General features: G+C 36.3%; 1 protein-coding gene across 1 annotated transcript in view; it reads right to left on the bottom strand.

Annotated features, from left to right (window-relative positions):
• Nucleotides 1–1,253: 1,253 nt before the first annotated feature.
• The window catches only part of LOC121407579 (polycystic kidney disease protein 1-like 2), a 45,541-nt gene continuing 18,958 nt past the window's right edge, over nt 1,254–27,836 (bottom strand). The window contains exons 7-27 of the mRNA XM_041598720.1: nt 27,532–27,759; nt 26,946–27,129; nt 26,487–26,630; nt 25,851–26,043; nt 22,329–22,570; nt 21,372–21,602; nt 20,645–20,790; nt 19,459–19,677; nt 18,997–19,122; nt 17,255–17,464; nt 15,802–16,062; nt 15,031–15,136; nt 12,260–12,571; nt 11,685–11,833; nt 11,083–11,313; nt 10,108–10,388; nt 7,279–8,554; nt 6,554–6,821; nt 5,022–5,293; nt 3,485–3,626; nt 1,254–3,266 (exon numbers count right to left, since the gene is read on the bottom strand). Of these exons, the coding sequence (XP_041454654.1) occupies nt 2,014–3,266; nt 3,485–3,626; nt 5,022–5,293; nt 6,554–6,821; nt 7,279–8,554; nt 10,108–10,388; nt 11,083–11,313; nt 11,685–11,833; nt 12,260–12,571; nt 15,031–15,136; nt 15,802–16,062; nt 17,255–17,464; nt 18,997–19,122; nt 19,459–19,677; nt 20,645–20,790; nt 21,372–21,602; nt 22,329–22,570; nt 25,851–26,043; nt 26,487–26,630; nt 26,946–27,129; nt 27,532–27,759 (6,474 nt within the window). The 3' untranslated portion in view covers nt 1,254–2,013. The remainder of the gene's footprint in view (nt 3,267–3,484; nt 3,627–5,021; nt 5,294–6,553; nt 6,822–7,278; nt 8,555–10,107; nt 10,389–11,082; nt 11,314–11,684; nt 11,834–12,259; nt 12,572–15,030; nt 15,137–15,801; nt 16,063–17,254; nt 17,465–18,996; nt 19,123–19,458; nt 19,678–20,644; nt 20,791–21,371; nt 21,603–22,328; nt 22,571–25,850; nt 26,044–26,486; nt 26,631–26,945; nt 27,130–27,531; nt 27,760–27,836) is intronic.

Below are 27,836 nucleotides of genomic sequence, written 5' to 3'. Positions count from 1 at the left end.
CAAATAAAATACATTATACATTAAATCATTCTTGTCAAAATTTAAAACAAAAACAGTGATTATCAATATGAAAGGCACAATCCAAACAATGGGTGTCAATTGAAATACTTTTCAAAGTTTTAGTCCAGCCTGTCATTGTGATAGAGAGCATGGACAGCTCCATTTGTTTAATACACAAAAGACTAATATCTTTTTCAAAATTTCTTCTCAGAATGATATTCTTCTCTAATAAAAAAAATTGTGTTATCTAGTTCACTTTATAATTTGGATAACCACAGAGAGAAGACAATCACTGATACTATTTATTCAATAAGCAAGATGAGGGATAATTGTCTCCAGCAACGGTAATTACCTTCTTACCGAATTGCCAGTTTGCAATATGAAAAAAAAAAATCTTATTTTCTACCTTCACACATTTATTGCCATATGGTTGGATTACATTTTAAATTCTTAGAATTGTACCAGCTTCTGTGCATAAATAAGAAGTCTTTTTATTATTGGTAGCTAGCTATGCTAAAGCTGAGGTAATAATTGTGAAGTGCCAGGAGTGTCACATATGACTAACATGAAAGTATGGTCAGTTCCCCCATGTCTGCGCGGTCTCCCAAGTCTGCGCACCCGCGTATCTGCGCGATTTTAGTTACAGAAGATACGCAACGTGCACGAACTTTACACATGCACTACATAGACAGGTATTCATAAAAAAACCGACTCAAAATGGTGGAAAAATAATGAATTCAGGGCATTTTATGTGACAGCCTCAAATACAGCTTTTGTCATCAAAATCCTTGAATCGTGTGCAAAGTGAATGAGTGCGCAGACGTGGGGTACCATTTTTTTTTCAATCTGAAAATGACTGCCCGAGATTTTTTCCAAGAAAATTATATATTTCTTTCAAATTTTTATGAGATATTTGGCACACTAACTCATTATGATGTAAGGAACATTATCAACTGAAAGATTATGTGAAATAAGAAGAAATTCATGTTAAATCTTAACTCAAATTGTTAGGTGCGCAGACTTGGGGCCCACTATCATACCAAATATCATTATTAGTATATTACTCAATACTTTCCAAGCAGAAGACAAGCTTTACAGAGTAAATGGGCAAGAAGACGGACGTTCTATTGTGGTTAATTTTTGACTACACACAATTTGAAATTTATAGCAAGGCTATTCAAGATAATCACGTCATCAAAATCTCTTCAAAAAAATCTGTTCATAATTTGATATCCTTCAGTATGCATGGATTTGATCCATCCAATGGTACAGTATAGGGTGATTGATGTTACGAGACTTGTGTTAAAGTCCATAATATAGTTTTGGATTGTGTAAGATGCGAGTAACTGTCCTTTTGACACTTCTATACCTCCAACAGTATTCAGATCATGATCTTAGTTAGATGTTGACCCATTAAAAGTTTGTTTAATACCTTTGACCTCTTTATCTTCAAAGTTAATCAGAAAATTGTCCCTTTTCTATGTAAACATGAAATTATTGTGAAATTAACCCAGCAAATTGTTTTTTTTGTAGTATAGTTCTTGCAAGATTGGAAGTGGGAAAGGCAGACAGACATATGAAAAAGATATGAAAACAATAGTGCTTATTGCATCGCCTTTGGCGGAAGGAAGTTTATGAATAATACATCCAGCAAGCGTTAGCAGGCAGATGCAAAAATATAAGAATAAGAACAAATTGTATCAGGAAGGGGCAACAAAATTCTTCATTTGTAATGAAGATTTATTAAATTCTACTGATCTTACTCAGTGAACAATAAAATAAAAACAATAAAATGAATTATGTTTGTAATTCTATTACAAAAGATGTTTAACAACTAGCAATTAATTGGCAAGTTTTTCTGAAAACTGTGTCTAAAAATGTAATTCTGATAGTTAGAGAATAAGAAATCATTGTCAATTTCATTATTAATAACATATATAATAACGCACAACATGATATCTAAGTTTAAAACAAATGAACATATATCACTGCAGTTGCTTGCTTTATATATTTCTAATCCAGTCCTATGTGAAACCTTTCTGGGATACCCAGCAAAGAGAATATCTTTGACAAAAGCAGAAGACCTATCATTCTGTTCCCTGAAGGTGGAGGAGGATTTCTCCTGATGGTCACCATGCTTTCATTGAGGGCAGCTATCAAAAGATCTAAAAATAAATAACAACCCCAGTACTGGAATATCAGAAGAGTAAGCGGACCAATCGTTCGATGAACGGACATCAAGTCATCATAGACAAAATTACCTGGAAGTGTGGTGAAGAGAGTGATTGCTGATTTGGTGATATCACGATAGTGGGGAAGGCTACCAAAGGTGATGGACATGGGAAAAGCAAAGGTAAGTACTAGGACTAAGAGCAGAAAGCTGAATGCAGTGACTTCATGGTAGCAGTCAGACATGACAGCAGTGAGAAGATACATGCGAGGGTTGAGACGCAAGAGATAAAGAAACTTGACACAGCTAAGAATGATGATAACTGCAAAGCTATATCCTAGAGCATTGTCACTGCTAGCTGCAGAACGGAAACTTACAAAGCGAACTGATTCGTCTCTCATTTTATGGAAGAGCTGCTTGGTGATAATGTAGCGGTAGGTGTATAATCCTGCAGATACATAGCAGTTGACAATGATGGCAATTTCCAACAAGTTCCATTTGTCACTGAGGTACTTTCTGATACCGATGGGCTTGTACCTGAGGTACTCTCGATACATGACAAAGAAGAGGGCCAAAACAAAGAGGATTTCACAGATGATGACAAAGAGTTTATAGTTTGCAGCGTAACGGTGCAGCCTAACTGCTTGTACCTCGGGGAGCTTCAGCATTCCACCAGATGCAGGGGTCTCCATGAGGAATGTAACTACACAGAAAAGATTGGTGTTTGCATTGTATGCTGTCCACTCTGCAAACAGCGCTCTGGTGCGAGCATCCAACCACCTTGCATTCACCATCTCTGCCAAGGAATTCACAGCCTCTTCGTAGTCGGCGCCCAGTACCCAGATGTAGCCACTGTTTGGAAGGACCATTGTGTGGCCCCACATTCCTGTAGATCTGTCTGGGTAGAAGTGCCAGGGAGAGTAGTTGGAAAGACTCCACTCTTCCACTGTCTGAGATGAGTTCAAGAAGGCAGATGTGTTAACTATGGGCTGACTCCAAGATGCATTGTATAATTCCCTGTCCGCTGAATCCGAAGTAAAAGGGGCTCGGCAGTCATTGATCAGGTCTACGAACAAAGGGTGAGTTTTACAGGAACCTACAAAGCAAAAAAGAAAGTGAAAATGAAAGCGAGGACGCAGTGTGAAATGAACATTTCTAAAGTTGCATTTTAATGATATAAGGCACTAATTTTGTACTGTACATCATCATTCAATCAGTCAGGAAGTTTTGATGAAAAGCATGTTCCAGCTTTTTCTATCACTTCACTTTTCTATCTGTCTCAAATGAGATGAAGACTCTTACTACATGACTTACTTGGTTTAACCCTGATTTGCCTTAGTCTCAGACCCCCACCAATCAATGTGGATTGCTTCTCGGCTCCCCATCTATCCTCACTAAGAAGACTAGGCAGGAGTGTTGAGTTAGCCCACGTCAGGAAACTACGGAAGTCATTCATCTTTAAAATATAATTAAAAAACTATTAAGGAAACAAGTGGGTTTTTAATTCCTTTCATTTCATATATCTTTAATCACTAACAACTTGTAAAGCTCATCAATATTTGAATGAAGTTGCCCATGTTGTTTAATCTTTTATGATTAAATGACACAAGTAAATTTGAATTTAAAAATACAAATAATGTCATGATTGAAAACTCTAGTTTAAAATATTACACAATTACAGCTAATGTTTATTTCTACACCTACCAATTCTCAACAAAGTTGACGAACAATGTCATAGCAAGTAAGCCTTATTTCTGAATGCATGAATCAATTATCAGTTAAAAAAACGAAAAAACAATCATGTATAAATGGTTTCCAAAGACTTTTCTACAGTCATACTGTATATAATTTCCCAAGGCAACAAAAGTTTTCAAAGACAACCCTTTAACAATAAAAGAACAAGGCAAACGCCAAGCGTTGTCTCGCCTGCATATTGCAGTCATGAAGAGACTGCATGTCAAAACTATAGGTCATGTCATTTGTGGAACAAACAGAAAAGGTCATGCCATTAGTGGAATAGATGCAAAAAGCATCCGAACATACAGTACCAGTCAGATATCTTTAATACCTGTTTCGAAGCTACAGAAAGTTATTGTGTGTACATCACAGCACAGTGCCAGTCATAGAAAGCTCATTGACCTTTGACCTAAATCAAATTCAACTCACATTCAAACTTGACCTGCACCTTCAAAAGATGTATAAATATGGCAATCCTACCTCAATGATATAGAAAGTTATTGTGTGTACAGCACAGCAGTGCCAGTCATGGAAAGTTCATTGACCTTTCACCTCATTCAAATTCGACTCATATTCAAACTTGACCTGTGCTTTCAGGAGATGGACCTCTGGTATGAATTTGGTGATCCCACCTCGAAGCTGTAGAAAGTTATTGGGTGTACAACACAATTGTGCCTGTCATGGAAAGTTCAATGACCTTTGACCTTTGATATGATTCGAATCGACTCATATCCGAACTTGACCTATACCTTCAGGAGATGGACCTCTGGTATGAATTTGGTGATCCCACCTCGAAGCTGTAGAAAGTTATTGGGTGTACAACACAATTGTGCCAGTCATGGAAAGTTCATTGACCTTTGACCTTATTTATATTCTATCTTGACCTATGCCTTCAGGAGAGGGACCTCTGGTATGAATTTGGTGATCCCTTCTCGAAGCTATAGAAAGTTATTTGGTGTACAACACAATTGTTGATGACGACGCCGCCGCCGACAATAGTGATACCTACGTCTCGCTCCGCTACGCAGGCGAGACAAAAACAAAATCAAGTTATAAGCAAGCTGATCGTACATGGTGAATGTAACAAAATACTTTCTAGTAAAATTGGACTCACCAATGCATAGTCTTTATTCTTGTGATGGAAGAAGAGTCCCTTTGTACCTCTGGTCATCCAGTACGCCTGCCTATCTCTCTGACTGTATGTGATAGTGATGAGCAGATAGAAGAAACATAAGAAACCAGCAATCTGCCACAGCAGGGAATACATGCGAGCCTGCAGTTGCTTGTTCTTCAGGTGGGAGTTTATGGTGGAGGTAGCTGGGGGATGGTAATGGGCGATGGTGTTCCTTCGTTTCTGAAGTGCTCTGCGAGTCTGTGTAGCATCATCTAAAAATGATAGAAACAAATTATCAGTATTATCATTATCATCATTTATTTGGCATAATCAACTTATATATATTAAGAACACATACAAGTAATAGTGTAAGACGAGTCACACACACATGCCAAAGGAAAGAAAAAAAAAAGATTAATCAAAAAACCATAATACACGAAAACATATAGCAAACTGAATGATCAAGCATTATGGAAATAGTTCAAGATCATCAAGAATTTAATATAGTAAATAAAAAAATCAAGAATAGAATCAATATAGTACCAAAAATTGACTGCATCACCTGGGTACAAGTAATAAAGCAATAGAACTGAGAGTATGTGTACCTAAAACTGAGACAAAAGGAAATGGAGGTATATAATAACATTTAAAAACCATGACGAAAACCTCCGTTCGAGAACATTATACCCCAGATTTTCCATGGACCTACTCCATGGTTTTTCTCAATCAATTCTCTTCTCCTGTACGATAAACCCTACTGCCCAAGTAAGTATCAAAACACCTGTTTCTTGACCACGGTCCGAAGATAACATACAGCCCGAGCCTGGTCCTGGCAAAGCATGCCGCCATATTTTATTCACTTACTTTCCTTATTTTGAGGTCGATTTTCTTCGTTCGAAATTTAAAATGGACTAACATTGAATTTCTGAATACAATATGCCTTTGAAAACGTGATTAAATATCGAATACAATAATTTCATTCTGAAGGTCCTACTACAGGCAGAGAAGTCTTACGCACAGCTGTTGTTTATCATTTTGTCCCTGGCTCAATGGTCATAATCTGGCCTGTGGAGGTGAAATTGAGATAGCAGGGATTACCTGGCCAAGCGGGATTGATCAGGCGGGTGTTTCATAAAGTTGTTCTTAAGTTAAGAGTGACTGGTGATCCTGTCTTGCGGTAAATGGTACACACCATTGGCGATGATCACCAGTCGTTTTTAAAGTTGCTCTTAACTTACGAACAGCTTTATGAAATGGCCCCCAGGGATCTCAAATACAATTTGGGGTCTAATACCGCAGTTTGCAGTCTGAACTGAGGTCTTTCTCTAAACGGGGGTTTGACGTAATGCCTCAAGGCATCTAATATATACTTTTAGGTTGTTATATTCAAACTAAGTTAGAGACTTGCAAGACAATTACATCCCAAAGGTTAGGTCAATCTTGAAGATTTTGAAGTTTTTTACACTAATCAATTACTGTTCAGTATAGTGTAAAGAAATACTTTTCTTACCGTACACCTATGTAATGCTTACCTACTTGGAGTTCCTCAATGTCATCACTGAAGTCTTCTTCTGGTTCAATCTGCTTGAAGATAAGTGAAACAAAGATGGCAAGGAACAGAACCTTGATGGGCTGTGTGATGAAGATGCTCTGAAAGGTAGCTATAAACAGAGAGATCAACCAGTCGATGCTTGTTTGTTTGCCATATTTGAGGCCATAAAGCATTGTGATGTAAGAAGAAGCGACCACGGTTGCAAACACCAACAACCATGCAATGTACACGCATGCATGTGGAAGACCCTGCAAAAAATGGCATAAAAGAAAAGAAGACAAAAAATGGTTTTTCATTTACATTCATCACTTGTCACAAATTTTCTTTTTCAGCAGTCACAGCTTAATCTTTTCTTTCTACTTGACTTGTCTTACATTTTTCTGTTATGGTTATTTGAATGCAATCCCTAAATGTCAAACGCACATCCCAATACCGTGCTTCTGAGTAACTGAAATCAAGTTGGGGTTATTATTTTTTAGTCACATATGATTTATCTCCATGTATGGTAAAAACGTAACAATTGTGGTAAGTTTGTTAATATGTCAGTAACCTAGTAGCAGGTGTAATTTATAATGGCATGAATAATATAAGACAACATACAGATCGTACATGAAATACATCAGGCAATAGCCTTTGATGTTGAAGAAATCATTCTTCACATTTGACACTAAACAATATTGTTAACAAATCAATACATATATTCACCCTGGTTCTCTGTTTCAGCTTAATCTTTCCTTCTACCACAGAATCTGATAGCAGAGACTCATCAGGTGATATGGGAGGTGTCTCAATATCCAATGCTGTCATGACGATGGTCTGGGCTTCCCTCATAGCTTGTTTGTGTTCTTCAGGGTCATAGAACCTGTCTGAAGATATGACTGATAGATCCTTGACCATTTCCATCAACCGTGAGTACAGGTAGAAGTTATGGGTGAAACCATCACATTTCTTTCCCATGAGATCAGAATCGTAGTCATGGCTATTTTCTTCAATTCCCTCTTTCACGTAATTAGGTATTTGTTTGACTGACTGAGTGGTTGTGTCGTCAGTAGTTTCACTCCGTGTTCTATCGACTTTCTCTAGCCCTCCGTGTCCAAATACCTCTACACGCTTTGAACTCTTGTCACTTCCCCATTCTTTCATGACTGCAGAGACGGATCGAAGGACAAAGTCTTCCATCTCCTGGTGGAATAGCGTACTATTCAAAGAAATGCATGATGGCAGAGAAGTGGTAGAAGAAGCAGATGAGGCGTTTACAGGGTTGTTATCTTTGGAAGATGTGGAAGAACTATCACCTCCACCAACCCAATGACGAGAAGTCCTTTCTGGTGATTGTTGGGAAGAGACTTCTCTGTCTTTATGTTGGACGGATTTTGTCAGGCTTTTTAATGTCAATTTATCATCAGCAGACTCCCTTTCCGAATCTTCCTTCTTGGTCAATTCAATACTTGAAAGTGAATGGGCAATTTCGGGCTTCAGTTTTACCATGTATTTTTCTTTGTTAGCAGCTGTTCGAAGTTTGATACTTGGCCTGATGTGTCTGAAGATCTGCACAATGAGGAGATTGATTGGGAAGGCGATTAGAGAGCTCTCAATGCCGATGATGATCTCTTTGATGGTAATTCTAAAAGTGCCAAAGTCCATGACCTGATCGGCTGGATCATTTGGGATTCCGTAGAACATAATGCTTGTCATCATAGAGCACATGAGAAGGGACAGGCAACAGAATGCTCGCTGCAGACAGGTGAAGTTACTGTGCTTTGGACGCATCAGAACAGACAACCACAGATGGCCATCACGCAGATCACGTACAGTCCTGGCAGTGAACAGGTGTCCAAACTTGTGCAAGTCTTTGGATGATGCAATATGGAAGGTGTTGTCAAGACCAACCCCTCCACCTCCAATCATCATCCAACTGTTGCAGATGAAGTAGTAGCGCTCGTCACTCTCCAGATCATGGACTACGCAATGGCTCACATACCTTTGGGATATAATCAAATTAACTGCATGTGTTAATTTCATTCAATCTTGTTTCCATATGAAATTCTCATTAGCTCATGATTCTGGTAACCTCATGATCTAAAATCCAAAAACTATGAGTAAAACATTATTCTTTAAAGAATAGATTCTTTCTTTGAAAATTAAGATGGAAAGTTTAAAGGAAAACTTGTGTACCGTAAGTAACGGTGTATTAACCGCACCTTTTTCTCGGCGGGATAGAAGCAAAAGTCGGGGGTGCGGTTTATACACGGTGACGGGTCCGAGCCAGCCCGCCGTAACCCCTCCCGTACATGTACGATGTCTGCCAGTTCACAACACGTCGAGTGGCCGGGCGTAGCCGCCCAGGCAATGTCGTTTAGAGGGGTATGAGCCGCGGGTAATGGGAAGCGAACGATCTTAATTAAATGATGTCCATAACAAACGCACCCACCTTCATGACACTAATTTTGACTTTATTCTCGATTCAAAGTAGTGAAGTTCCCTGGCTAATTTAAAAGGGACGCCAAGCAGACTCGGTAATATTTTTGTCATCGATGAGCGAGAGTTGAGTGAGCTTGCTTAGATTGCGTTGGAATGTGGTTATAATGCGACTTAAGCTGGCGCTATTCAAAGTCCCGTTTCGCGCCAGCTTTTTTTGCCTTCCTGTTTGCTTTTCATAAGATACCATGTAAACCATGCACGAGAGAGACGGGACGAAGCCGAAAAAAACAACTGGACAAAATGTCAATTTCTTTGTTTCTTGAATCTTCCTGTAATCCCGTATCCAAAATTCATGCTAAGACATCAAATTTTCGAAAGTGATTGTGAGGTTGTGATGCAAGAAATGTGAATGTTTCTTCCTCCTACGCTGGGAAAGACACAGATCATAATTTGATGTACTGGCATGACTGGTACTGTATCGTAGTTTGCAATGTAATGGCAGTGCTATGTGTGTGCGTGTTCACTGTGACTGTGAGGTGAGTGAGTGTGTAAGTTGCCAATATTGTCGGGACCATTCTTTCTTTCTAACATTTGTAGATGAATTGATCAAGAACAGCAGATTTCCGCATACCAGTGATCTCTTTGGATACTTTGAAATATTAAAAACTTCGATTTTGTTTCTTCGTACCTCAAATATGCATGTAAATGTAAGATTTTTTTTTTTTTTTTTTTTAGTCCAAAGTTGGGGGTGTGGTTAATACACGGGTGCGGTTAATACTCCGTTACTTACGGTACATTTTCATTGATGTGAATTGATGTGGAACAATCCTCAGAATAAATCTCACGAGCATAAGTAAAAAAACTGTGTCAGAAATTGCTCTGCACAGTTTTTCCGCATTTATTATCAATGTGCCATTAACATGCCAATGCGCTTTCCCAACACATTAAAAAGATATATCATGCATGTCTTCACTCCATGACAAAAATAGTTGCAGTCTCATGAGCATTTGGTAAAAACTGAGGAAATAATTGTCATCAATAATTGCAACAGACTTCCCAACCACCCAAAAGAATGTACGCCGATGCCCTTCAAACTTTGCATGAATCACCTACCAGTGAGGACTAGTGCCAGCATTGTTATGCCACAGCCTTAAAGATTGAATTTCTCCGAGACCTTCTGCAGTGGTCAACAAGAACGAATCTGTCGAACCTCTGGTCAAGACAGGTGAGAACCTGTCATGCAGGACGTGTGGATCGCTGCGACCATTCTTGCCCATCAGAGTTAGTGTAACAGTTGCTGTTGTGCCTGAACCACGGCGCATCCCTGTGACTATGGTGACATCATAACGGTAATGATGGAATGGGTCATTGTCATCCAACACAGTGACTGCAGCCTGATCAATAACCACAAAATATAAAAAGCTAAACAATATAATGATAATAATATACTAGTATAGTTGCACTTTGATGAGTTTATTTGAGTTTAGTATTCAACACACATGCAAGGCAAAAAAAAGACAGAAAAGAAAAAAATTAGATACTAACAAATAAAAGAAAAATATTGATACACTGAAATACAGAGTAACAGCTACATATGGGTTATAGTGCACATTTATGTTTCAAGTTGCATTTTACGCTGCAAACATCATACACGACACCCCTAAACATGCATACTAGTTCATACATACATGCAAAATACAGTATATGATCTGAGGAGTGTTTCATAAACATTTTTGTCCGACCAGATCTGACATCTTCTTTCTGAGGAGCGTTTGATGAAAGGACTTGTCAAAAACTTCCATCTTATCCGACAGTTACCATATTAAGAGTGCTTCTAAGCCAATCAAAATCAAGGAAAGATGTCATATCTGACAACTTGTTGGACAAAAATGTTTATAAAATGGTTCCCAGATTTTGATTGACCGAGTAGAAATTTTACTATGGTAACTGTCGGATAAAATGGGACTTGTCAGATAAAATGTCTGACAAGAACTTTCATGAAATGCTCCCCTGGACAACCTACGTAACAATGTAGTTCTTCTAATGTGAGATTTTTAAATGAAGATTTTGGTGGTATGTTACACTTACTCTTGCAGCATCTCGTTTATCCTTCCTCCTTGCCCATACCGCCACTAAGACAAAGCCTGCCAGAATACACATCACAAAGCTGACCACAATGGGGTTATCCACAAAGGTCAGGAATAACTTAGCATCCTGGAAGATATTGATCTTGTTTGGTGGAACAAAGAGTGCTGACCCAAAGAAGGTCAGATGATTGCAGAGACAGTGGGTTGACGAGGGCTTAGAGAGAGGACCGACCTGGTAAGATCATTCAGGAGAATGGTGTGAAGAAAGATAATTGGCACAAGTTAAAGAACTAACTAGCTGGAAAACCTTTGTTAAAATCTCAATTCAATTCCTTTTTAAGATGTAACATAAAAGACACACACACACAAAGTTTGGAATACTGGCAGCAATACAGAAAAAATGGTTCTCTACTATTTTGATGAATTTTCCACATTGTAATAAGAAATGAAATTATAAATTACAAAACTGAAAATATGTGCAATTGTTTGCTTTGTTTGAAATGTGAATCACATAAAACTTCTAAGTGAGACAGATTGAACAAATTTGTAAAAATCTCAGAAGATTTCCACAATTTTCCACAAAAATTTATGTCAGTACCATACCTTACACCCTGTGCTGTCCCATGACTCTTCATCTTCATTCCAAAAAGTACATTGTGATGTATGCATGAAAACAGAGAGTGTGATGTTGTCATGTACATAGAGAGGTTCATCTATACCATCATACAGACTTATCATTATACCATCTGCAACTGAAGATCCACAAAAAAAAGAAGAAAAAAAGGCTACAATGTACATAGTAGACAAGTATAGACAAATGTAATATGCATACAAATGAGTTAGATCTTTACAGATCAATTACCTATGATTTCAAACTCTGGCTACAACATAATATTTAAAGATCACGCATGGCATCATTTCACAAATTAGTTAGGTTGCTTGATTTTATTAAGGTCTAACATTAATTCAAGTTGAGAATTCACAGTATTGATCCCAAAATGAAATATATAAAGACTGTCTGGATGATGTCAAGGAGTAATTGTCAATTTATTTAAGGATTCTAGAGACAGTAATTTTCTGTAAACAATATTTGAAGATTCTGCCTTGAATCTGGTATAATGACATGGAACAACTGTTAAGAACATTTTTTAATTGATTGGTTCAGTCTAAGAACTCACCTTTTAGGTCAGCTACAGTGATGCTCCATGTAAAATTCACAACACTATCCTCATCGGTGGCACGTACCACAGTAGCATTACCAACACAGCTGGTCTCATTGATAGTAATATTGGTAATGCAGACTGTAAGGACTACTAAGGGTTCATTCTCAGCTACGACTCTAAGGTGTAAGGCTCCGTCCTCTGGGAGCGATGATTGGTTGACAGAGATAGATGCGGAGAACTCCTTGGTGATATGGACAACCATTGGGTCACCTATAAAGGGTTCTTCTACTGGTAGGTACACACTGATGTCATCAGACAGGTCTTTGACTGTAGGTTAACAAAATATGACTATACATGTATATGGTGTACCACGAAATGGTACTAACCAAATCAAAAAAAGACAAGTGGAATGCCTCTGGCCGTCTCACCTGCATCACGCGGTTCAATATAGCAGCAGTGCTGACTTTGAATACTACTCTAACTCGCACAAGATGTTCAGTGATACATGGTTACTCTTATGTCCACTTTTTATGAACGAGACCAATAGACTTACAGAGATATGATGGTTATTCAACAAAAAACCCCAACATGGCCAAAGTTCATTGACCATACATGACCTTTGACCTTGATCATGTGACCTGAAACTCGCACAGGATGTTCAGTGATACTTGATTACTCTTATGTACAAGTTTCATGAATCAAATCCATAAACTTTCATAGTTTTGATGGTAATTCAACAGATAAACCCAATTCAGCCAAAGTTCATTGACCTTTGACCTTGGTCATGTGACCTGAAATGTGCACAGGATGTTCAGTGATATGATTACTCAAATGTCCAAGTTTAACGAACTAGACCAATAAACTTTCAAAGTTATGATGGTAATTCAACAGATACCCCCGATTCGGCCAAAGTTCATTGACCCTAATATGACCTTTGACCTTAACTCATTGAGTGCTTCGTGCACGCTACGTATCCTACTATAACATGCCACACTCGTGCTCGCACGCCTACTATTGACTGCTTTGTGCTTGCATTGTTTCCTACCCTCGCCTGCTTCGTGCATGACTGCGCACATTCGGAATTACAATCATTGTTACGTCGTTTTGCATTGTATTGCGCATCGCATGCACGCCGTAATTAGCACTATTGTGTGCAGTGCGAACTCTGCTTTCTGACAGATCAACTAACGTGGTTTACATTCAACTTTTTCGAGTATTTCTACATTTTTTATAAGATATGGCTCCGCCTCTGAGAGGAAAGAGACCTAGGTTTTTTGATCCATACAAAACACTCCAAAAATGGAACTACTTGATACAACTCATATTTTAGTGGTAAAGATAATAACCAATCCATATAATGAAGACACCATTATAAGGGGTATGAAATTTCCTACAATTTTATTGCACAATATTTTGTGGATAAACTAATCGTTAGAGAGTTACAAGCAATTATAATCATGACTATTGAAAGGAGTGAGTACGACTCACGATCCCAAAATCAATGTGGCACAGGGGGGTATTGTGGCTGGCACAGGGGATTAGCATCGGATTAGCACTGTGGCATTGGGTTAGTAGTGTGCGTGGCATGCTAAGAGTTAATCATGAGACCTGAAACTTGCACAAAATATTCAGTGATGCTTGATTACTATTATGTCCAAGTTTCATGAATCATATCCATAAACTTTCAAAGTTATGATGGGAATTCAACAGATATCCCCAATTCGGCCAAAGTTCATTGACCCTAAATGACCTTTGACCTTGGTCATGTGACGTGAAACTCATGCAGGATATTCAGTGATACTTGATTAACCTTATGTCCAAGTTTCATGAACTAGGTCCATATATTTTCTAAGTTATGATGACATTTCAAAAACTTAACCTCAGGTTAAGATTTCGATGTTGATTCCTCCAACATGGTCTAAGTTCATTGACCCTAAATGACCTTTGACCTTTGACCTTGGTCATGTGACATGAAACTCTAATAGGATGTTCAGTAATACTTGATTAACCTTATGGCCAAGTTTCATGAACTAGGTCCATATACTTTCTAAGTTATGATGTCATTTCAAAAACTTAACCTCAGGTTAAGATTTGATGTTGACGCCGCCGCCGCCGCCGTCGGAAAAGCGGCGCCTATAGTCTCACTCTGCTTCGCAGGTGAGACAAAAATGAGTCTTAGGCACAAGAAATCTGCATAGTCCACGGTTTTGTACCATGGTAGAATTGAAACTATCTTTGTAAAAAGGGGCCTCATTGAAAATATATAATTTTTCGTTCGTTGTTGTTGATCTTTATGATAGGTATGAATATTCAAAATACAAAACGATTTAGCAAAAAATAACATATATTCTAACATATCAGATTTAAAGACCTACCATTTGAATTATACACAGTTTCTATAACAAAGAAAGCCAGTGTTGTTATAATTTCTCCTCTAGTTAGTTAATTCTGCCTTTGTTAAAAATAGAGCAAGCCAATTGGTTCAATCAATGAAATATATATTCTATATCTAACAGTCATATTTAGAGATAGGAGAGTACCTGGAGACTCTTTTAAACTATTGTTTGTAAGTTACCCATGACTGGTGACCCTTTCCATTAGTATATATCATATACCCCAGATTATCATTATTGTTGATTGACTCCAAAGGAAGGATCATCAATAGAATGTAAAGTCATTTGTAACTAAGAAACTGCTTTATAAAACACTCACCAGAAGATTATCCATAGCAAATGATTCTAGCCTTTATCATCAGGTAATGAGAGCTAATTTGCAATTATTTTTACCTTGTAATGCATTGTTATCCACTTTCAACTGTATTCCAATGATACTAGAGTTCAGGGAATCACCACCAGCTCCCCAACTGAAAGGGTTCCATCTCAGAGCTGATGTCTGCAATGGAGCAAAGATGATGCAATATGTGCATTCAAAAGCAATTTCATAGTAGTTTACCAATAATTTGTAAACAAATATTTTCCAACATTACTCCTAGGTGTTTAAGATTGCATGCTCGATCTGTAATGAAAATCATAAGTCAGAAAAAAATTGTAACCAGTGGTATCATTACGAATGGGATAATGATGACAATAATTGTTGTCCTTACATACTCTGCATAATAGAAATTGCTTTTATATAATCATTATTTTTATCATTTTATCATCTTTTAAGCCTTTCTGAATTTTCAATTGCTTCATATCTAATGAAGACAGCACAAAGGAAAACCAAACAGGATTTTGACTGAAGGGGTAAGAGAAGAAATGTACATTATATTCGGCATTTCTTTTGCAATGGTGAGAGAATACATTAAAAATAACCATATTTTTTCTATCCACACTCAACATGATTGTGTCCGAGAATATTTGTACAATTCTATGTAAAAAAGAAATTTTCTGTAGCAGTAATAAAAAATGTGGAGCAAATTGCAATACGATGCCAGGAAAATTACTAAGGAGTGAAATTGAAGGTCTCCCAAATGCAATATTTTCATTCTTTTCAATCACAAGAAAAATACAGAAAGATGGATATGAGCATTTAGCATGGCTGATTTAACTACTCACCTGCAAGCTAACCACTGTCCCATTAACGTTGCTTAGAGTATCATCCAACACACCTTCTTGAGATGGCATTTCAAATCTACCGATACCATCATCATCTGAACCTCCAAAGGTTGTCTCAGCCAGCTTTTCCTTGCTGATACTCCCCAATGCTAAGCTAAGTGTAGGAGATGTTATGATGGTCGCTTCTTCACTGGGAATCTTGCCTACAACTATTGCATCTTGGATGTCATTGATTGCTGATAGGGCAACTTTGGTCAGGTTCTGGAAGTTTTAATTTTGAAAAAGAAAAAAAAATTGAGTCCAACTCATGTACATGAAATTCAATCATGAGAATGCAGATAAGTAACATCCAAAGGGCATGTTGGTAATAAATTAGTACACATGTTTGCCTCATGAACATTTATAAAGTTTTTTTCTAATGACAATCGAATTAAACAACAAGTGGAATGCCTCTAGCGGTCTCACCTGCATCACACAATTCAATGTAGCAGCAGTGCTGACTTTGAAAACTACTTTAAAATGATTATTCACAAAAAACACCATTCATATATAATGATACAATACTACGTTCTTTGACATTTGACCTTGATCATGTGACCTAAAACTTGTCAGTGATACATGTACTTGATTACCCCTATATCCACATTTTATACACTATATCTATACACCTTTAAAGGTCATGTGACCTGAAACTCGCACAGGATGTTCAGTGATACTCGATTGCTCTTATATCCATGTTTTATGAACTAGACCAATGAACTTTCAAAGTTATGATGATAATTCAACAAATACCCCCAACTTGGCTAGAGTTAATTGACCTTACATGACCTTTGACCTTGATCATGTGACATGAAATTTGCACAGGATGTGTAGTGGTACTTGATTCATGTTTCAAGTTTCATGAATCAGATCCATAAACTTTTAAAGTGATGATGGTAATTCAACAATTACCCCCAATTTGGCCGAAGATCATTGACCCTAAATGACCTTTGACCTAGGTCATGACCTTCGGTTAAGATTTGGTGTTGAGGCCGCCGGCAAAAAAGCGGCGCCTAGTCTCACTTTGCTTTGCAGGTGAGACAATAAAACTAATAATACATACATTAGGTCTGCCAATATCATCACTACAATATGTACTGCCTCTATATACTACTACAATACCATCAGCCAGATCTTATCAATCAAGATTATAATAAGCTTTTAATAGTAATGACAATCAAATTATAATTAATGATAATTGTTCATATATCTACAGAGCCTTTTCCAGAAGATACAAAACACTTTGAGATGCCATCCCTGGTCAGCATTAGAGATAGAATGTACACAAATTACCAGATAGCGATAGTAATATATCAAGTCCAGTGCATATATTATGAATGATAAAAGTAACACAAATAGTAAAAACACGCTAATATTAATAGTAATAAACAAGAATAAAATGACGATGACACACCTTATTGGGTGTTGCCTCATCTTCAGCTTCAACTGGAGAAGTGTTGTTAGAAATGTGAGTTTGAGTTTCCTTAGCGGCACTGAAGATATTCGACAACCCCTCAACCAGAACGGTACCAGCAGACTCTATAGTACTTTGACCTTGAGTATGAGACCCAGATTCAGCTTTCAGAAAGGATGTCATTTCAGACAGTGCATTTGCGGCTTTTACCTGTAAATTCAGGAAATCATGATAAAAAATATCTGACAATAAATCACATCATCTGACCTAAAACATAAAAGCAGGTTAATTACTAGATTACATTGATTCATTTTTAAAAATCCATATCAGAAAACCAGGTCCATATTTATATAATATTGACTGGCCTTGAGGGAGATACCAAATATATTTCCCAAACTAGTCTCATATTGCCCCGAGTCGAAAGACGAGGGCAATATGGGTCTAGTGAGGGAAATATTTTTGGTATCTCCCGAAAGTAACGCCAGTCAATATTATTATTATTACCTGTTACCTCTTTCTGGTACATTAAATTAACATATTGATAGATTATATAACTAAATTGTTGGACTTTATCTTGGTCAAGCCTCTAGTGTCAATTCTGCACTTTACCATTATGACGTACTTACAAGGGCTCGGATCCAGCGTTGTCTTTATTATGACGTATAATGTTGGTGCGCGGATCCTTATGAAGCGTATCTCTTTATACGCATCCACAAATGCGCTGGGGATTGATGAGCTCGGAATACGGATATTATGGACCGCTAATTATTGTACGTAGGTGCAGTAGGAAAATTACTCTTTTCGGGGAGGAGGGGTGTACGAATATTATGGTCACTCGTCATTCAGCTGATCGCTGACCGAGCCATTGTGACATAGTTTATGTTGAGTTAATCAGTTAGACAGACAAAATACGCATTTATATCATGTCTCCAAAATGCCTCATTCAGGTAATAATGATAAATATTTGACACATAACCACATTAGTTAGATAATTTTCATGGGACCTTGCGCTATCACTTAAAGGAAAAAAAAACCTTTGGGAACAAGATAGCTTGTGTGAAAGCAGAAAAATCAAAGAACAGATCAACAAAGTTTGAGAAGAATTGAATGAATAATAAGAAAGTTATGAGCATTTGAAGTTTAGATCATTATTGTAATGTACATATATCCTTTTGGCAATGCGCCAAAAGTTGCATGATATCACATGTGAACAACTTTCCCACTGCTTTTGTATATATTTAACTTAAAATGCCTCCTTTATCACATCTATTAGTAGCTCATTAATTCTTTCTAAAGGAGGACTTATGATACAGATTTCCAAATAATATATTATGGATGAAGAGTTTGTTTCACCATAAGAAAGAGCAAAAGAGACATTTTGGGGGTATTTTTATAGTCCATCACAGGAAAAGCTGTTCACATGTAACATCAGACATATCTGTCGCATTGCCAAAGGGAGGATCTCCATAGCATTCGTGATTGCAATATTCAAATGCTCATAACTTTCTTATTATTTGTCAGATTTTTCTCAAACTTTCTTTGATCTTATTCTTTGATTTTTCTCTTTCAACACAAGCCGACTGATTCTTAGGGTTTTGTTCCCCTTTAATCATCGACGAGATTTAGGTATGAAATATATCAGGTACATGTACACACTTTAGCATGACTTATAGTCAGACTAACTCTATGTGAACCTCCCCCTTAGCATTTATCATTGAGTTCAAATACTTCATTGCATTCACCTGTACGTCAGTAGAAATTTCTTGCTTGTTTTGAGTAATGACAGCGAGGGCAGCAGAACTTTGTTTCAGGGATGTCATGGACTCTACTGGTATAGCAGCAATAGAGTCAACAAGAGTAGAGCGGATCTATATACACAGTATAAAAAAAGAAAATAAATATATCATCAATTATGATAATGTTTGTCCCTCAAACTGTACGTTGAAGTACATGGTACCTTTTATCCATGCACCTATAAATAATGAATAAACAATGTAGAAATAAAATTATGGCATTTATTGTAGGGAAGGAACACCACAAAACATCTCAATTATTTTGAAATACACCATGGTGGAACATCTTGCAAGAAATGATAAAAACAAAATGTAGTAGATTTGAACACCTTTCTCTACTAGAACATTTATATTGATAAATTTAATATAAATATATAATAATGATAAGAATAATTTATATATATATTCCACCTCTGATCTGGTATCCCTCCCTTCATCATCAGCAGCAGCATCATCATCCCCATCTCCAATGGAATTCAGGATTGAACCAAGGGCACTGATCAACTGCGTAGCTTGTCCTGTATCTCCCACTGCTAATAACGTATTCACACTGGATTCAACAGACGATGTCATGTTCAGCAGTTCCTGAGTCATGTTTGCCCCTCCAGTATCTATGGTAGGAGGGCGGACCTGATATAAAAAAAGAGAATATGATTAGTATTGCCTCAGATAATATGCCTAAACTTGACCTAACTTTGTTTAATTACTTACTATATTTATAACTGGAGAAAACTTGATATCCCAAATCTTATTTTGCTAATTACATGTTCACACTGAAATCATCAGATAATGTTTAACATAGTTATCATTAGCAGTCATGCTACACCCGGCAACTGATATTGGCGGAAAAACTCATGTTATTCAAAATTAAGAGGAAGTAATTGAAAAGTCCACAATTACTATGAATTTACTCTAAACTATTACATTCCATTGATTATTTTGCATTCAAAATATGAATTGATTCTAGACAATGTATGTAAAATATGAGACTGGATTGCAGTAAAAAAGGAATAAATCAAAAGTTACATATTAATCCCATTTGGGATATTGTTTCCTAAAATTCAGAGGTTGTAGGTTTTGATAAACTGAAAGAAGTCCATGTTTACAAGAAAGCAATCATGCCTTACCATTAAACACTAAAATAAACACAAAACAGAATTAACAAAAAAAAAGAATAAAAAGAAAAAGCAAGGCTGATAGCCTCAGTTACAGGTGTGTGATTAAAAACATTCTATTGGGAAAAGAATGCCAAAAGTTAGAACAGAGAAAAGCAAGTTATGTAACATTCCTAATTATTATATGCTTATTTTATCAGTACAAGTCTTGAATTTTATATGTTACTGTCTATAGGGACTGCCTCGACAGAACATTTGCTTTGTTCTTTTGCAGCTTCCCATTTCATGTTCATTTTTTTATACATGTACTGTAATTATCCTTATTCAATCTTAGCCCTTTTCTTAAATTTTACTTGCATCTTGCTATGTGTCTTTGTTTCCTTGTTTTTTTTGTTTTTCTTTAATGTGTTTTTTAATGTTTTTTGTATGCTCAATGTATTTTAATGGACGTGAATAAATAAATGAAAACATTCTGCACTCACCATACATGTAAAGAACACTGATGTACTAGCCATGAAGTTGTCTTTCACATTAACCTGAAACAGGATAGTATAATCATGTGCACCATCTCCAACAGGGAGATTGAAACCATCCTGTGATGACTCACTGCCTTCATATAGTTGAAAACCTGTGTATGTTCAACATAGTAATCAGTAATGGTTTATATATGATTCTACAATTTTGACCTACCCAAATTTTAAACAAACAGTGTCTTATACATAATAATCCTAATGTAGTAGGTCATTGCAAAAATTAAATTCTTAAAATCAAATAGATTGGAATTGGGAAATTAATCTCTCCAAACCAAATGAATAGTCTAAATGTAGATAAAAATCTGAACATCATCCACATGATCCATCAATTTAATTCTTGTTTAACACAAATATCTCTTAAGATATTTTACAAATATTTTCATATTTGCTCTACCCATTTCAAACATTTGTGCAACATCCACTTTGTCAAATATATGTATTCCTTGAAAATATTACACTTGGAACACGTAGATTACAGTCATTTTATTGAAGATTAATTCAACAATTTGCAATGGCATGTCATTACTTTTTTTTTTCTTACAATTATATCTTTATTTCTTTTAATCTAAAGCTGTTTGCAAAATTTATTTAATAGATATTTACACTAATTATATACTTTTTATATACTAATTATATACTGAGATAATTTTAGTGATCACTGTAAATTTAATGATACCTTCTCCAACACCAATGAAGTCTCCATCCGCAACTTTGACATCACTGTACGACATAATCTCATAAGTTAGGGGGTTATCCACATCAGTAAATCCTTGACATGTCACAGTGAAGTCAGTTTGTAAGGCATAACCTTCTATGGGTGTAACAGAACAGTTGCCTAATGTGGGTGGAGCATTGAGTTGGACACTGAATTCAGAATAGCCGCCTGAAGTGGAATTGGACAGGTAACCTGAAATTGAAAGCAATTAAAAAGTCAAGGAATTCAGTTTTTAGACACATCTTGACCTCAGCAAATTTTCAAAGCAACATAAAAAGTACATATTTGTCTCTGGTTCTAACTTTCTATCTGTGTTGTTTGCCGTTAACTATTTGTTCATTTTAGAAAATACACATGGTTTAGCCAAGCTATACATGAAATGATATGTACATTTTTTAAAAGCAAATAACAAATGTGTTATCAATGTTTAAGTTACTGGTACTTGAAATGAGGATTTGACTGTGATAAATCTATTACAATATGATCTATGTACAGCTTTCATTATATCATAAGTCCATTTGTGAGGTGTTGTGGATCAGTGGATAAGTCCCAGAACTTTAAACCACAAGGTCCAGGGTTCAAATCCCACCACAACACTTGCGTCCTTTGGCAGGGCGTTTATCTACATTTGCCACTCATTACCAAGGTGTAGTAAATGGGTACCCAGTAGGAAGGAATTCCTTGAATGCTCGATGCGCATGACTAGGGTAGCCGTGCTAAAGCTGGGGTAACAGTATGCAGCACTTAGAAACATTTGTATTAAGCGCTATATAAATATTGCATATTATCATCAAAGTACTTCAAATTCAGCAAATAGAATTGAAAATGGTGCACAACATTTAGAATCAAACAATTGCAATTTCTGACTCATTCCCCTTCTTCTAAATCACAATTGCTACCTACCCTACCACTACTTACCTGTAACTCGTAAAGCAATGCCAGTGCTTTCAGAAAAGGAATCAAAGGTATGAGGTTTGATGACCAGGTAGGATTGGTCAAGACCTGTCGTAGTCTGGGTAGATATATCACTTATAATTGAGCTATCATCTGATTGAAGACTCCATTGGAAAGACACATCTCCACTGTCACAGTTGCTGCATGAGGCATGCAGGACAAGACGCTCGGCTGTTAATAAGTATGTGTTGCAGTTACTGATGCAACTGTAAATAAGGATAAGAAAATTGTTACATTATTTTTTTAATTTCAGATGTCATTTAAACCCTTGTCAATACCCTAAAATAAAAAACATAGAGCAATGAAAGACTACCCCTATACAAAAATGAACTGATAGCTAGATAAGCTGCACTATCTAAGATAAGCATATCTATGAGATGTACACTCATCAGACCAGGGGCCCATCTTACAAAGCGTAACAATTGATCCCATCAATTGCAACTATGGAAAGCCAGCAAAGTCAACATATTTAATGCTCGTTTTCTCAAATTCTTTTCTAGATATGAATGCATATCCATAAACTCATTGATTTCTTGACAGCTTGGTGTGTTCTCTTTAGTTTATAAAGGACATTTTGCACATTTCCTGTAGAAAAATGATGGATTTCCATAGAGTTATAATTGATTGGATCAATCTAACTCTTTGTAAGACGGGGCCCAGGTGTGGATCCAGCCGGTTAGATGCAATAGTTTTGGGAGGCCGGGTATTGTTAAAAAACAAAATGGCCCCTGCAATGGTATTGTGTCTAACCCCGCTGGGTCCGTGCCTGCCTGCATCAGACCACGATGCATCCATAACACAAATAATCTACATCTAGAGAATGAGAAAATGAAACAATATTCTGGGTTTTTTTAAAGAACACTTTTCATAATATATTTATGTTTGTTGATTCAAATATTCACATAGCTCCACATCATGTAATAAATTAAAAATGTAATAAATGGGTTCATATCTTCTTTAGAAACCAAAGCAAGTTTCATTGATTGTTTTGGTCAGCAATGTTAATTAGCAAGTTTTATCTCAACCACTTAGATACAATGATAATAGTGCTGTATTGTTACTAGGCCCGTTTCGGGTACACGTGTACACGCACGGTCAAGTCAGTGCACGTGTACTAAATTCCATCACCGTGTACACGGTAGCATCTGCATAAACAAGCTCACAGCCTCACATTAAATCTTAGTTCTCAGACACTGCACATGTTTTAATTACTAATATGTCAACATATTTCAATTAATCCAGAGTGAGTTCACTTCCAAAATCGCCAATTTAATCCACATTCTTTCTGGAGACTCACGTTTTTGTACCACGAAATCGGCACGAAATGGGTCTGCTCCGGTCTCAAAAGCTCGAAAGCGTTGCTCAATCACACTCAGAGTCAATTTGAGAATCACCAATTGCGATAGCGATCATCGCTACAACTTACGTGTTATACGCTCGCACACAAGCCTACAAACAAACGCTCTTCAAATTGGCAACATAATAATGAAAATTAATCGATAACTTCAGTTACACTTATTCTGCAGCGATCTGTGCATGCATGTACGGTACAGTATACAAAATGCGCATCCACCGAGCGTCGGCGATAGCTAGGGCCCTGCACTGATTTTCTTTTGCATTCTTTATTAATTTAATGCGCTGCTAAGCCAAGTAAACTTTTAATTTGCACCAATTTTTGTGGATTGATACTTCAAACTTCTCAGGTAAGCTTTAAAACCGTGACTTAGGCTATATAGACCCCTTTTTATGACATATTGATGCGGGTCCGTGTCGACATGAAAACAGAACTCGCTCTCACAGTGTTTACAACGTGTACACGACCGAAAAACACGCCGTGTACACGTGCATCAAAAATGGACTTTCAAAACGGGCCTAATTGTTACCACAGTAATATAAAAGTTTAATAAATATATTGCTAGATTCATATCTCCAGAAGACAGCAACTGCTTTTTGAGTCATCTTGTCATTGTTAGTCCAATACAAATTTTCTCAGCTAGTCAGATTACATATTTATGTTTGTTGGTTCAAATATTCACATAACTTTACAAAGAATCAATAAAGATAAAAGTGTGTTCATATCTTGTATAGATATCAATGACAGATATATTCATAAAGCATTTGGTCAGTGATTTTCACTATAAACACATTTTTTCTCAACTAATTGGATACAATGATAACAGTACTATCTTATTACCACAGTAATACAAAATCTTAATAATTTCTATCTATATATTCACATCTACAGAAGACAGCAAACTGCTTTATGAAAAATCTTGTGATTGTTAGTCCAATACAAATTTTCTCAGCTAGTCAGATTACATGTATATATTTATAGTTGTCGGTTCAAATCTTCACATAGCTTAAAGTCAACACAAATAAAAATGTGTTCAGATGATACCCTGTATAGATATCAAAGACAGATATCTTCATTAAGCATTTGGTCAGTGATTTTTCACTACAAACACTTTTTTTCTCAACTAATTGGATACAATGATAACACTATATTTATTACTACAGTAAAATGAAATTATAATAAATGTATTTCCCATATTCACATCTCAAGAAGACAGCAAACTGCTTCTTGAGACATCTTGTCGTTGTGAGTCTAATACTAATTTTCTAAGTGAGATTATATATTTATATTTGTTGGTTCAAATCTTCAGAGCTAAACATAAAGTCATCAAAGATAAAAATGTGTTCATATGATTTCTTGTATAGATATCAAAGACAGGTAATATCTTCATAAAGCATTTGGTCAGTGATTTTCACAAGCAATTTTTTTCTCAACTAATTTGATACAATGATAATACTATATATGATACTACATTATCATGAAATATTGATAAATGTATTTGCTACATGTATATTCATATCTCCAGAAGACAGCAAACCGCTTGAGACATCTTGTCAATTGTGAGTCCAATACAAATTTTCTCAGCTGGTCAGATAATATATTCATGTTTGTTAGCTCAAATCTTCACAAAACTTTACAATCAATAAAGACAAAAATGTGTTCATATCTTCTATAGATATCAACAACAGATATTTTCATATAGCATGTGGTCAGTGATTTTTGCTAGCAAATTTCATCTCAATCGATTAGATACAATGATAGCAGTACTATATTATTACCCCAGTTACAAAATCGTAATAATTTCTATCTATACATTCACATCTACAGAAGACAGCACACTACTTCATTAAACACCTTTTCACTGATAGACCAATATTTTTTTCCAGTCAGATGTCATTACTTGATCACAGTTAGTGGAATCAATATCTTTTTTAATGTTTCCTTTAGGGAATACAGCCTGCATGCAACAAATGAAATACTTCAAAAGAAGCTGAGTAATGATTTCAAGCAGCCCTTAAACATAAAAAATTCCATGAACTTAATATCAAGTCCGAAATTATGCATTCATATCTAAATTCTAACAATCATGTAAGATAAAGTTTTTAAATGATTTGATGTTTTCAGTGACTTACTCTATTTCTATTTCTGGCAAAAGCCCTGGAGTCAACAGGATGCTTTGTTGAGTTGAACCGGATGCTCTTCCTTCTTTGGAAACAATGAGCCAGAAATTCAGAGTTACATTGGCTTTCAGGATGCTAGACATAATTTCAACCTTGGAAGAGTGTGAGTTTTCCAAGATTTCTTCATCTTCAAAACAGGCATCATCTATGAAAAGAGAAGAAAAAATGATAGGAAATATTCAAGTTTATTTTCTCTGAATTGATCCTTGTCAATCTTATTTTTGATAATGCAAATATGTAAACATTATATTCTTCTTTTAATCAGTAGGTTACATTAAACAGTGATATCAGAAGATACCATCTTGACATTAAAGCAAATAATTCATTCATTGTCTAAAAAAAGTCAAGCCATTGGTGGCTGCCTCGGATTATCTACTGTGAAACCCAAGAGATGGTGGGACACAACTATTGCTCAGCGGACTAAAATCTTATGATATAGAATATACTGTAGTTAATGCACCTAATTTATAGATAAAGTGGCGTACAGCTCATTTGCATGGTATGCCATATTTCACCCCCCCCCCCTCTCTCTCTCTTTCTAAAAAACTGCAAATGAATAAGAGAAAAATACAGATTGTTTTCTTGTACCTGTATTTTGCATAGCTTCATCCATAGACAAGTACATGGTTTCACCATCAACCATCACACAGTACCACACAAAGGTCAGGTCAGCGGATGACCCATCGGGGTCATATGAAGTTGATCCATCTACTATCAAACTGGAAGATATACCTACAGATAAATGAGAAATTCAGACATTCACAAATTACAGTGACTTCCAGTCAAATATATACACACAAACAACAGATGGTACAAACAAGTTTAAAAAGCAAGTGTTCATGAAGGAATACTCCAGGTTGCAAAACAAATGTAAGAACTATTTAGCCAAGTAGTGTGACATTAACTTAGACAGTGGAGGGTAGGGTAGTCCTGTATGATTCCTGCCATTATTTACCGATTGGAGCTGAGAGCTTTTAACTTGTTTTACTTGTATTGAATTGATTTCTAGGGGAGGGGATAAAAGTCAAGAATTTCTGATGGAATTACCGTGAGATCGAGAAGCTCCACCTTTGATCACTGCTACCAATGGAGATGGCAGGATTTCAAGCCAGGTAATGATCTGTTCTTCACCAGTGACCTCTCCTGACGTTCTATGATTCATCTCCACTTTGAGATTCAAGCTATGAATTCCATAAGGGAGTGTTCCTTGTGGAATTGTCACTTGAGGGATCTGGTAAAAGCATTGAAGAAATTACAATTACAGGGTTTGTAATAGCTTTTGAATTATTTAGTTAACATGTACAAAAACATGTAAAAGATTGTCTTACAAGATCTACTGAATAAATGTTTGTAATGGACTCATTATAAAAGCATCCATAATGTTTGACCTCTCAACAATATTTTTCTTCAGATCCTACAGCAGAATATATTGTATTCATTTAGGCCAAATTCTAGAAGAATGCAATTTTGATTTATGATATTTATTTGAGATTGCATTAAAAGAATATTTAGGTGTATATATACATTTTAGTTTGTATTTATAAAACATGCTTCATTTACATTTATTTTCATATCACATACTTTATACCAAGTAATCAATTTCAACCATATTGTCAAATAATGATATATTTACATGTGTGATCTTTTCGAAGGCAATCACTGCAACATCATTTTCGTCAGATGTGAATATCCACCACTTGAAGTCAGAGGTCATAGGGTCATTGCATTCTTCATCAAGTTCCATGTTGGCTGAGATGCCAATGTCAGATGCTCTGAGGAACCCAGCTGGATGTGTGCTGTTGCCATTCCCATTCACAAATCCAAGTTTCCTTATACACTCAGGTTTCTCAATCACATCTACCTGCATATGATGTACAATGACATTTTGTTCTTATGCCTTACACTAAGTTGGACTATCCCTGACAAAGAAGATATGCA

This window comes from Lytechinus variegatus, chromosome 2 (assembly GCF_018143015.1).
Source record: "Lytechinus variegatus isolate NC3 chromosome 2, Lvar_3.0, whole genome shotgun sequence".
Classification (NCBI taxonomy): Eukaryota; Metazoa; Echinodermata; class Echinoidea; order Temnopleuroida; family Toxopneustidae; genus Lytechinus; species Lytechinus variegatus.
This window is presented reverse-complemented; position numbering and strand designations above follow the sequence as displayed.